General features: G+C 36.4%; 1 protein-coding gene across 1 annotated transcript in view; it reads left to right on the top strand.

The window, feature by feature from the left end:
* LOC119518027 (ATP-binding cassette sub-family A member 3-like) overlaps nucleotides 1-12,295 on the top strand; it is a 230,794-nt gene that overhangs the window by 46,092 nt on the left and 172,407 nt on the right. Inside the window, exon 9 of the mRNA XM_037815122.1 lies at nucleotides 6,847-7,020. Coding sequence (XP_037671050.1) covers nucleotides 6,847-7,020 — 174 coding nt within the window. The remainder of the gene's footprint in view (nucleotides 1-6,846; nucleotides 7,021-12,295) is intronic.

Here is a 12,295-nt window from a genome sequence, read left to right as displayed (position 1 = left end):
TTGCTGAATTTATTAGCTTAAAAAGTATGTGCATTATTTAGGATTTTCTTATATATAGCATCATGCCATCTGGGAATAGAGTTAATTTTATTATTTCTTCCAATTTGGATACCTTTTGTTTCTTTTTTGTTTATAATTGTGCAAGTAGAACTTACAATACAAGGTTGAATAGAAATAACAAAAACAGGCATCCTTATCTTGTTTCTAATTTTATGGGAGAAACTTTCAGTCATTCATCACTGTGTGTGATGTTAGCTGTGGGTTTTTCATAGATACCCTTTATCAGCTTGAGAATGTTACTTACAGTCCTAGGTTCTTGAGTATTTTTATTATGAACTGGTGTTGGATTTTGTCAAAAGCTTTTTCTGCATCAGTCAGGATGATCATGTGGTTTATTTCCTTCAGTGTATTAATGTGGTGTGTTACATTGATTTATTTTTGTATGTTGAACCACATTTGGTCTTTATGTATAATCTCACTTGGTCATGGTATATAATCCTGTTAATTTGTTGCTGGATTCAGTTTGCTAGTATTTTGTTGAGGATGTTTGCATCTATATTCATCTATATAGTTGTCTTTTCTTTTGTTGTCTTTGTGTGTCTTGGATTAAGGTTTACCTCATAGAATGAGATATACAGTCACTTCTTTTCGTTCTGTTTATCTGGAGAACCCTGACTAATACAGAAGTTTCTGAGTCAGGAGAAAGACAAATGCCTTGCATCAATCGTTCAGAGAACCCCCAGAGAGGGCAAAACTTAGACAAACACAGTTCCTTGGTAACCAGGCCCGCTCTGCTCCCTCTGGAACCAGAAACCCACACTGGGAACGCAGGCTGCCATCTTCAAGATCACCACCGCATGTCTGAGAGTATTCTTGACTCCATAAAAATTTTAGGATCAGTTTGTCAGTTTACTCAGTGAAGCCTGTTAAGATTTTGATGAAGACTGCGATGAATCTATAGATTAGTTTGAGGAGAATTAACATTTTAACAATATTGAATCTTCCAATTCAAGAAAATGGACTATCTCTCAGCAATATTTTTGTAGTTTTAGTGTACAAATCTTTTACTTATTTTTTAAAATTTATTCTAAATTTTTTTTTATGTATTTTTATGGATGGGATTTTAAAAAAAAATTTATTTTCTGAAATAGTTTTACAATTGAGTTTTGTATACTAATCTTCAAACTTGTGTATTAGTTCTAGTAGTTTTTATGCACTTTTTAGGATGTACTTATACTATCATGTCACTTGCAAATAAAGAAAATTTTCCTTTCCAATTTGAATACCTTAATTTTCCTCCTTTCCTCCTTCTCTCCCTTCCTTCCTTTTTTTCTTCTTCTTTCTTTTCTTTTTTCAGCCATTGTGTTTTCAAATATTGCTTCTTTGCCATCATGCCCTTTTTTAAAAATTCATTTTTATTAAGATATAGTCACATACCATGCAGTCATACAAAGCTTACATTCAGTTGTTCACAGTACTGTTATATACTTGTGTATTCATCACCAAAATTAATTTTTGAACAGTTTCTTTACAACACACACAAAAATAATAAGAATAAAAATTAAATAAAAATTTTAATAAAAATTAAAGTGAAAAAGAACAATTAAAGTAAAAAAGAACACTGGGTCCTTTTTTTTTTTTTTTTTTGCCCCCATTTTTATTCTCATCCATCCATACACTGGACAAAGGGGAGTGTGGTGTCCATATGGCTTTCCCAATCACACTGTCACCCCTCATAAGCTACATTTTTATACAATCGTCTTCAAGGTTCATGGGTTCTGGGTTGTAGGTTGATAGTTTCAGGTATTTACTGCTAGCTATTCCAATTCATTAGAACCTAAAAAGTGTTGTCTATATTGTGCATAAGAGTGCCCACCAGAGTGACCTCTCAGCTCCTTTTGGAATCTCTCAGCCACTGAAACTTATTTCATTTCCTTTCACATCCCCCTTTTGGTCAGGATGATGTTCGCCATCCCACGATGCCGGGTCTAGATTCCTTTGTAGGAATCATATTTCACGTTGCCAGGGAGAGTCACTCCGCTGGGTGTCGGATTCCACATAGTGGGGAGGGCAATGATTTCACCTGCCAAGTTGGCCCAGCTACAGAGAGAGGGCCACATCTGACCAACAAAGAGGCATTTTGGAGGAGGCTCGTAGGCACAATTATAGGGAGGCCTAGCCTCTCCTTTGCAGCAACAGTCTTGCCAAGGGCAAGTCCCGTGGTAGAGGGCTCAACCCATCAAACCACCAGTCCCCTATGTCTGTGAGCACATCAGCAACCATGGAGGTGGGGAAGCCCAACACCCCTGCATTCTCCACCAGCTCCTCAAGGGGCTCTGCATGTTTTTTTCATTTTTTTTTTAAATTAACTTTTTTTTTTAATTATATCAAAAAAAATACAAAATAAAAAAAAATGTTTCAAACAAACCATAACATAAAAGGGAGTAATAAAAAGACAACTAACCTAAAATAACTACTTTACTTCCACTATGTTCCTGCTCTACCCCAAGAAAATAACTTAATATAGCAACATTTCTGTGAACTTGTTCCTACCATACCCATCAGAAATTAACAAACCATAGTCATTTCTGAGCATTCCCAGAATGTTAAATTTACCCACGATAGCTTATCTGTTCTTGTTGGGTTATCATTCCCCCTCCATTAATTGCTCTCTGTCACTAGTTCCCCTACATTCTATGTTATAAACCATTTATTTTACATTTTTCAATGTTCACATTAGTGGTAGCATATATTTCTCTTGTTGTGCCTGGCTTATTTCACTCAGCATTATGTCTTCGAGTTTCATCCATGTTGTCATATGTTTCACGACGTTGTTCCTTCTTACTGCCGTGTAGTATTCCATCGTGTGTATATACCACATTTTATTTATCCTTTCATCTGTTGAAGGACATTTGGGTTGTTTCCATCTCTTGGCAATTGTGAATAATGCTGCTATGAACATTGGCATGCAGATATCTGTTCGTGTCACTGCTTTCAGATCTTCCGGGTATGTATCAAGAAGTGCAATCGCTGGGTCGAAGGGTAACTCTATATCTAGTTTTCTAAGGACCTGCCAGACTGACTTCCAGAGTGGCTGAACCATTATACAGTCCTACCAACAATGAATAAGAGTTCCAGTTTCTCCACATCCCCTCCAGCATTTGTAGTTTCCTGTTTGTTTCATGGCAGCCATTCTAATTGGTGTGAGATGGTATCTCATTGTGGTCTTAATTTGCATCTCTTTAATAGCTGGTGAAGCTGAACATTTTTTCATGTATTTCTTGGCCATTTGTATTTCCTCTTCAGAGAACTGTCTTTTCATGTCTTTTGCCCATTTTATAATTGGGCTGTCTGTACTATTGTCATTGAGTTGTAGGATTTCTTTATATATGCAAGATATCAGTCTTTTGTCAGATACATGGTTTCCAAAAATTTCTTCCCATTGAGTTGGCTGCCTTTTCACCTTTTTGAGAAATTCCTTTGAGGTACAGAAACTTCTAAGCTTGAGGAGTTCCCATTTATCTATTTTTTTTTGTTGTTGCTTGTGTGTTGGGTGTAAGGTCTAGGAAGTGGCCAGCCTAATACAAGGTCTTGAAGATGTTCCCCTACATTATATTCTAGAATTTTTATGGTACTGTCTTTTATATGGAGATCTTTGGTCCACTTTGAGTTAATTTTTGTGTAGGGTGTAAGGTAGGGGTCCTCTTTCATTCTCTGGGATATGGATATCCAACACTCCCATCCCCGTTTGTTGAAAAGACAGTTATGTTTCAGTTCAGTGGCTTTGGGGGCCTTATCAAAGATCAGTCAGCTGTAGATCTGGAGGTCTAGCTCTGAATTCTTAATTTGATTTCATTGATCAATATGTCTATCCTTGTGCCAGTACCATGCTATTTTGACTACTGTGGCTTTATGATAAGCTTCAAAGTCAGGGAGAGTAAATCCTCCTACTTCATTTTTCTTTTTTAGAGTGTTTTTAGCAATTCAAGGCATCTTCCCCTTCCAAATAAATTTGATAACTAGCTTTTCCAAGTCAGCAAAGTAGGTTATTGGAATTTTGATTGGGAATGCATTGAATCTGTAGATGAGTTTGGGTAGAATTTACATCTTAATGACATTTAGCCTTCCTATCCATGAACATGGAATATTTTTCCTTCTTTTAAGATCTCCTTCTATTTCTTTTAGTAGAGTTATGTAGTTTTCTTTGTATAGGTCTTTTACATCTTTAAGTTTATTCCTAAGTACTTGATTTTTTTAGTTGCTATTGAAATTGGTATCTTTTTCTTGAGTGTCTTTTCACTTTGTTCATTTCTAGCATATGGAAGCATTACTGACTTATGTGCATTAATCTTGTATCCCGCTACTTTGCTAAATTTGTTTATTAGCTCTAGTAGCTGTATCATCGATTTCTCGGGGTTTTCCAGATATAAGATCATATCATCTGTAAATAATGACAGTTTTTACTTCTTCCTTTCCAATTTGGATGCCTTTTATTTCTTTGTCCTGCTGGATTGCCCTGGCTAGCACTTCTAGCACAATGTTGAGTAGTAGTGGCGAGAGTGGGCATCCTTGTCTTGTTCCTGATCTTAGAGGGAAGGTTTTCAATCTCTCGCCATTGAGTACTATGCTGGCTGTGGGTTTTTCGTATATGCTTTTTATCATATTGAGGAAGTTTCCTTCAATTCCTACCTGTTGAAGTGTTTTTATCAAAAAGGGATGTTGGATTTTGTTGAATGCTTTTTCAGTATCTATTGAGATGATCATTTGATTTTTCTCTTTTGATTTGTTAATGTGTTGTAATACATTGATTGATTTTCTTATGTTGAACCATCCTTGCATGCCTGAAATGAACCCCACTTGATCATGGTGTATGTTTTTTTAATGTTTCTTTGGATTCAATTTGCAAGTATTTTGTTGAGAATTTTTGCATCTATATTCATTAGGGAGATAGGCCTGTAGTTTTCCTTTTTTGTAGCATCTTTGCCTGGTTTTGGTATTAGATTGATCTTAGCTTCATAAAATGTATTTGATGTTTTGAAAGAGTTTAAGTAAGATTGGTGTCAGTTCTTCTTGGAAGATTTGGTAGAATTCCTCTGTGAAGCCATCTGTGACATTTATTTGTGGGAAGCTTTTTGATGACTGATTGGATCTCTTTGCTTGTGATTGGTTGGTTGAAGTCTTCTATTTATTCTCTGGTCAGTCTAGGTTGTTCATATGTTTCCAGAAAATTGTCTATTTCCTCTGCATTTTCCAGTTTGTTGGCATACAGTTGTTCATGGTATCCGCTTATAATTTTTTTTAATTTCTTCAGGATCCACAGTAATGTCACCTTTCTCATTCATTATTTTGTTTATATGGGTCTTCTCTGCCATCATTCTCTTTTCTTTTATTCTGGAACATCAGTTGCATGAACATTAGACCTTTTCACCACGTTTCATGTATCCCTTAAACTGTTTTCTGTATTGTCCTGCCTTTTTTCTCTTTGTGCTTCTCTTTCTATATTTTTTGGACTCTTATTTCCTAATCCTACATTTAGTTGTTTCTAATCTGCTGTTAAAACCATCTTTTAATTATTAACTCCAGTTACTGTATTTTTAGTTTGAGAATGTATGTCTGACTTTTTTCTTATAGTTTCCTATTGTTTTACTAAAATTCTCTGTATTTGTCATGTAATTTCTTGCTTACCACAATTATATAGTTATTTTAAAATTTGTGTCTGATAATGTTAATGGCTAGTATCTTTCCATTGTCTATTTTATTTCTCTTGGTGTTTAATCATGTGGTTTCTCTGAAGAGAGCGTTTACTTTTATTTTGTTAGTCATTTAAGTTAGGGGCACTAGCGTTCCCAACTCATTCTAATATAATAAGGCTCGGGGGCAGTTCCAAGCTGATCTCTTTCTGGTACACCTATATTTTAGACATAGCCTTTCAGGGCCCTAAGTGAAAGTTTGGGATATTTATCATGCTTCTTTCCTTTAGCATGTCTCAATTTCAAATTTTATTTCCCTAAGCACCCTGACTGAGTGAAAAGCCTTCCTCAGTTTCTGTCTCTAAGCTATAGCTTAGATTTTATAAATGTTTCAAGGTGAAAATTAGCACCAAATGCTAGGCTCACCTTTCTGCACTACTTACCTTGATTTTGGCCCAGTTGTCCCTGCCTAGTAGCTCTCTGATGCTTTAAAACATATTTTATGAATCATTTTGTCTATATTTTTCTGTTCTCAGTGAGAGATTTAGTCTGAAGTAATGTAGTCTGTATGATACATAGCACCCTAAGCCAGATCCTTCTCTATAATATTGACTTCATTATGTATTTTATTTAGGTATTCTTTTTTTAAAAGTATCATAAATTAGACTGGAAGCATATATAAAAATGCTATCACATTTTTTCAGTTTTCTTTTACCAACATTCCAAAATGAATGGAAACAGTCTAGGTCTAGTCATATTATATAGACAGTGATAATACTCATTTAGAATTTCTTATGCTGAATATTTATTTATTCATATGAATAAAAAAATTAAAAAGGAAATTTTTATAAACGTTAGGGCAAGTCCTTCTTTAAATGACTATAAATATCTACAATAATTGGTATGAGAAGGACAAATTCCATAAAAGTTTCTTCCTCATACCATTCTTTCACTCATTTATTCATTCAAGTATAAATATTTATTGAGTACCTAAAATACGTTAGGTACTGTGTTAGCTGCTAGTGATATAGTGCTGAACAAGATAGACAAGTTCTCTTCTTTTGTGTTTCATTTTACAGCTCTTTTGTAGTAAAATAAGAATTTCAGGCTTTCATACATTATGTGAACTCACTAAATATCCCTTCTTACTTTGCAGCTACTTTGGCTGTTTCTGTTGGAGGTTTCCTCTATTTTCTCACCTTCTTTCCACAAGGAATCATCAGTAACATCTATACACAGATGAGCCTCATTCAGAAGCTGGCTTCCTGTCTCAGTTTAAATATTGCCATGGCTATGGGGATTCACTTCGTGAGCAAGATGGAAATGAAGCGTGAGTCTTTGCTTTGTAGAATTGCTTTTGCTGATTTGATTCCCATGAAGAAATGGCAGGTGAACTGGGGTTGACAATGGGGTGGGTGAGACAGTGGGTGAAGGGTGACTTCAGTATTTCTCAACTATTTTTCCTGGATTTTAGTGTTTCTTTATCATAAAATTAAATATATATTTGGATGGGTATACATACTATATATATGTATACACACACACATATATGTAAATATATATAGTGACTCCATATCTTTGTCTGTAGCAGTGGTCTCAATTGGGAGTGATTTTGCCATGACTTGGGGAGGAGTGCTACTGACATCTGGTAGGTAGAGGCCAGGGATGCTGCTAAAGATCCTGCAACATACAGGACAGCCCCAACATTAAAGAATTATCCTGCCCCAGATGTCAGTAGTGCTGAGGTTGAGATACACTGGTCTATAGCCATATATTAAAATCTGTGAGTTCATAAAGTTACTTCTAATTCCAGTCCAGTGCCACAAGTTCTTCCTAGATTTTCTCTATTCCATGTATTTTTCTCCCTTTTCCACCTTGGAAAGCATGGTTCCAACCTTATCAATAAATTTACCATTTGCTCAGTTTTGTAATACTCAGAAAGTAGTTTCAGAACTGCTAATCAATGCCACCATGACCAACAAACATACCAAGTAATAGCAAGATTTGTTTGCAGCTCTTTTGATATTTAGTCTGAGGCTATGCAGTTAACTGTACAAAATTACTTAGATAAATTCTCTTTTTTATGTTCAGGGCAGTTAGTTATGTCAGTCATTTGAAATATGGGTGACTATATTTGTTTATGTTTGTATTGCACTTCAGATTTCTTCCCATCCATGTTGATTTAATATAAATTTCTGAGTACGTGAAACATTAAAACAGTTTTTAAAAAGTAAAAACTATACCAAAAAAGTGTGCTCATGTAAGTGCCACTCTCTCCTCATCCTGTTGTCAGTCATCCCTGTAGGTATTCGATCTTGTTTGTGGTTTATTCTTTTCTGTATTTCATTGTCTAAAAAATAGGCAGTTTGTATATTTTCTTATTTCACTTTCTTGTGGAAAAAGGTAGTGTATTGTACATACTCCTTTGCAATTTTACCTTTTTTCATCTAACAATACATCCTAGAAATCATTTCATATGAGTTTTATAGAGACTTTCTTCACTGTTTTTTAGAGGTCCATGTGTAGATGTGCCAGTAGATCGTTCAAACAATCTACTATTTATGGGCATTTAGGAGATTTACAATATTTTTCAAGTAAAATAAAGCTGAATTGAATTACCCTGTATTTCAGTGTATTATTTTTGTGTTGTTGAAGGGATATAATAAGGGTAAATTCCTAGAAGTAGGCCTGGAGTATTTGTTGGGGGAAGATTTTTAACTACAAATTTAATTTCAACAGGTGTAGAACTGTTCAGGTGTTCTATCCCTCCTTGAGTATGCTATGGTAACTTCTGTCTTTTATAGAATATGTTCATCATATCTACATAGTTGAATTTATTGACATAAATTTGTTCATCATATTCTTTTATTATCCTTTTTCCAGGACCTTTAATGTATTATTGTTAGTTTAAATTTACATCCAGTAAATTGCATGTTTGGATGTACAGTTCTATGAGTTGATATACAAATATAAATTAATGTAAACACCATAACAATCAGGATACAGAAGAGTAGTCATACCTTTACCCAAAACCCTAATATCTCACAACCTTTGATCTTTTCTCCATCCCTGTAGTTTTTACTTTTCCAAAATGTCATACACGTAGTACTGAATATAACCTTTTGACAATGGCTTCTTTAAGTTAGAATAATGCATTTGTAATTCATCCATGTTGTTCCCTGTATCAATACTTAAATCATTTGTATTGTTGAATAGTCAACTGATTAGGGACCTTAATTTTATCTGAATAATCCCTTACCATGTAGCTTGTGTCTGTTTTGGGTTAATTTTGAATGATTGATGCTCCTCTTCATTATAGATCATATTTCTGTTCCCTTTTGCATGCCTGAAATCTTTTTATGGAGGTAAATTCAATAACATAAAATTCACCATTTTAACAATTTTAATTAAATTTTTGATGATTAAAATTTACCTAACTTGAAATTCACCATTTTAACCATTTTAAATGTACACTTCAGTGGCTGTATGTACATTCAGAATGTTGTGTAACCATCACCACTGTTTCCAGAACTTTTTGATCATCCCAAATGGAGACTCTGTACCCCATTCCCTCCCCACCCCTAGTCCCTGTTAACTCTGATCTACTTTGTGTGTCTACAAGTTTACCTAATCTGGATAACTCATTTAAATGGGGTCATTCAATACTTGTCCTTTTATGTCTCATTTATTTCACTTACTACAATGTTTTCAAGGTTTGTCCATGTTGTAGCATATATCAGAACTTCATTTGGTTTTATGGCTGTATATACCATATATATGTATATACCACATTTTATATATCATTCATCTTTTGATAGACACAGATTGTTTCTACTTTTTGGCTAATGCTGTTATGTACACATTATATATATATATGCAATTACCAGATCATATGTTACCTCTATGTTTAACTTTTTAAGGAACCACTGAACGATTTTCCCCAGTGCTGCAACATATTATATTCCCATCAGCAGTGCACAAGGGTTCCAGTTTCTCTGCACCCCTACTAACGCTGCTGTTTTCCTTTTTTTCTTTTTTAATCCTAGTGGGTGTGTATTTATATTACCTTGTGTAAAGCATGGTAAAGCTGGATGCAGATCAAGACAGAGACAGGAATAATTTCAAAGATTTGTTATACTCACAGTTCCCTGGGGAGAACACAGCACACCGTGTAGGGACACACAGGGAAAACACCCAGGTCAGTCCTGGGGCACAGAGTGTGAGAGAGTAGAACTGAGTAGATGCCTTTATTGTGGTTTCTGCAGGAAGCGTGGAAAGGTGAGGTGGGGGTATGTTAGCATGGGATTGATTGGCTAGATTTGAAAGGGGTACCCCAACACATTTGAGGTTGTTTTCTCAACCCAGAAGGCTGGGATCAACATTATCTAGGAGTAACTGATAAATAGTTGGGATTGGTCACCTGGAATCATCTACAGATGTTGAAGCATCATTTTATAGAATCCAGAAAAACTGGTTAATGCAGTGGGGTCTGTGATGCTTTAACATCATCATCATTAGTTTGAGTATCTGGGGAACCCTTGGGGGTGGTTATAGAAGATATCTGTGCAGAGGAGACCTGTATGGTGGAGCATAATTATGAGGTATATGGAATGAAGTGATCTAGAAGATGGGTGCAGCAGTGGACTAAAATTGTAACATCACAGAGGCCCATTATAATGAGTAGTAGACCCTGAAAACCTTTTCTAAGGCTTGGGGACTAGCAGTATGTGTTGAATGATTTTAGTGATATTATGGAAAGTATGAATATCTTTCTTTAGGTACTTTAGGGTCTTTGAACCTGTCCAATATTATTAATCCACATTTAGCAGGGAATTCCACTGGTTGAGCATAATCTCATTTGTGTGGCTAAAAGGTAATCAAGTGCCAGTCTATTTTCTAGTACTGTGTGGGCCAATGTATCTTGTCTTTGATGAGCTTAGCCTTTTGGGCAAAGGAGGTGAGTGTGGCTATTTGTTGGTTGGCTTGAATAATTTGAGTTTGTCTGGCCAGACTAGTAGTTCCAGCAGCTACTTTTGCCACACCCACTAGTGTAGCAATTCCTGTAAACAATGGGATTAAAAAGGGAGGCCCTTTTTATGTCACAACTGGTATGGTCATCTCTGATAATGAGCTCATGGGCTAGGATGATTAATCTAAGGCAATGTGATCTCTAACGAAGAACTTGTGCACAGGGCCAGGTTGTCTCCTGGTCCAGGATATCCTTCCTAAGGGGCTCTCCCCTGAGCTACTTGGGGCTTCCAGTTTTAGGGTCTGTGGTTTTAAAGTGAGTCTGGGCAATTTGGAAGACACCTTTGGATCTCTGTGCCCGAAAACTAGGTTTACATATCCGTATTAGCTCTTGGGGGTTATCTGGGGGCAGTGGGCAAACATTAAGCCATCTTGGGCAAGGCTTCAGAAGCCTTTCCACATAGCTTGTGTACCAGAAGCACACTGAAATAGCAGTGAGACTGAAGACACAAGAAGGTCTTTCACAGATATTTACAATCGGGTCTCAGCTGCAAATTAAAGTTATATTCTGGGGTAAAATCAGAGTGCAGGCTATTGAGACGGGCTACCTTGGCCAGGATCTGTGCAGTCATAGTTACTTGTACTTAGCTCTGTGACTGGTCTTGCATGCAGGCCTTCCAGAACATTCCATGTAGTAAGGGGTCTCTGTTCTAGGGTGAGGACTTTGAGTTCACCTAAGCACTGGACCAGTCACCATATATGGTAGCAAGTGGGCCTGAGAAAATTGGGTAATGGTTTTAGGTATTTCCAATCCTGAAAAATCCAATTGTTTGGGAGGTGAGCTTGGCCATGGGTCAAAGATAAGCCCAAACACCCAGGCTAAACAAAAACAGACTACAGCCAGCATAAAGATCAACAATTTGCATTGGATAAATTTGATTTTTGACTTGGCAGCCCTACTTACAGGAAATTGAACCATTTTCCAGTGGGAAGTAGGGTGGTCCCAGTGGGAGTGGGCCTTGGCTGTCCCAGTCCGTCTGACTATGGCTAGGCAGTTCTATCGGTAACGTTGGAAATTTTCTCTGGTCATTTTTGGATATGGCTGGCATTCACTGGGTATCATTTATCATCTCCTCTTTTTTGGTGGTCCGACACCATTCCTGGTGTCACCTAGAGCAATAATTTCTATTTTCTATAAGGCGTAGAGGAGGAATTAGGATTTACCAGCAAGCATTTATACCCAGAGAAATACGGCAATACTGCAGGAGTAGTGTATCCTTGTGGGTCCCATAGAAGAGTATGTGTGATTCTCTTGTGAAAATCTATGATAACTGGGTAATAAGATATTATCTGCCTTCAATCAGGTGCCAGCCTAATGGAAGGGCAGAATGTTCAAAAATTGGAAATGGAGAGGAGAGGCAATGGGGGTGGTGAAAACAGAAATGGAATCATTATGGAAATGAGAGTGCTTAAGTTCACTCCTGCCGCTAGCAAGGGTTGGGGTGGGAGCTGTAGGTAGTTATTAGTCTTAAGACCCAAAGGAGTAGTATTTAACAAAATTAATGCTTGCAGAAAAATAGATGCCCATTTTGGGGACCATTTGCCAGTTTGGAGTTTGGAAACTAATTCTTTGAAGA

The sequence above is a fragment of the Choloepus didactylus genome, chromosome 21 (genome assembly GCF_015220235.1).
Source record: "Choloepus didactylus isolate mChoDid1 chromosome 21, mChoDid1.pri, whole genome shotgun sequence".
Lineage (NCBI taxonomy): Eukaryota > Metazoa > Chordata > Mammalia > Pilosa > Megalonychidae > Choloepus > Choloepus didactylus.
Note: the sequence above shows the minus strand (reverse complement) of the source record. Positions and strands in the feature narration are given on the sequence as shown.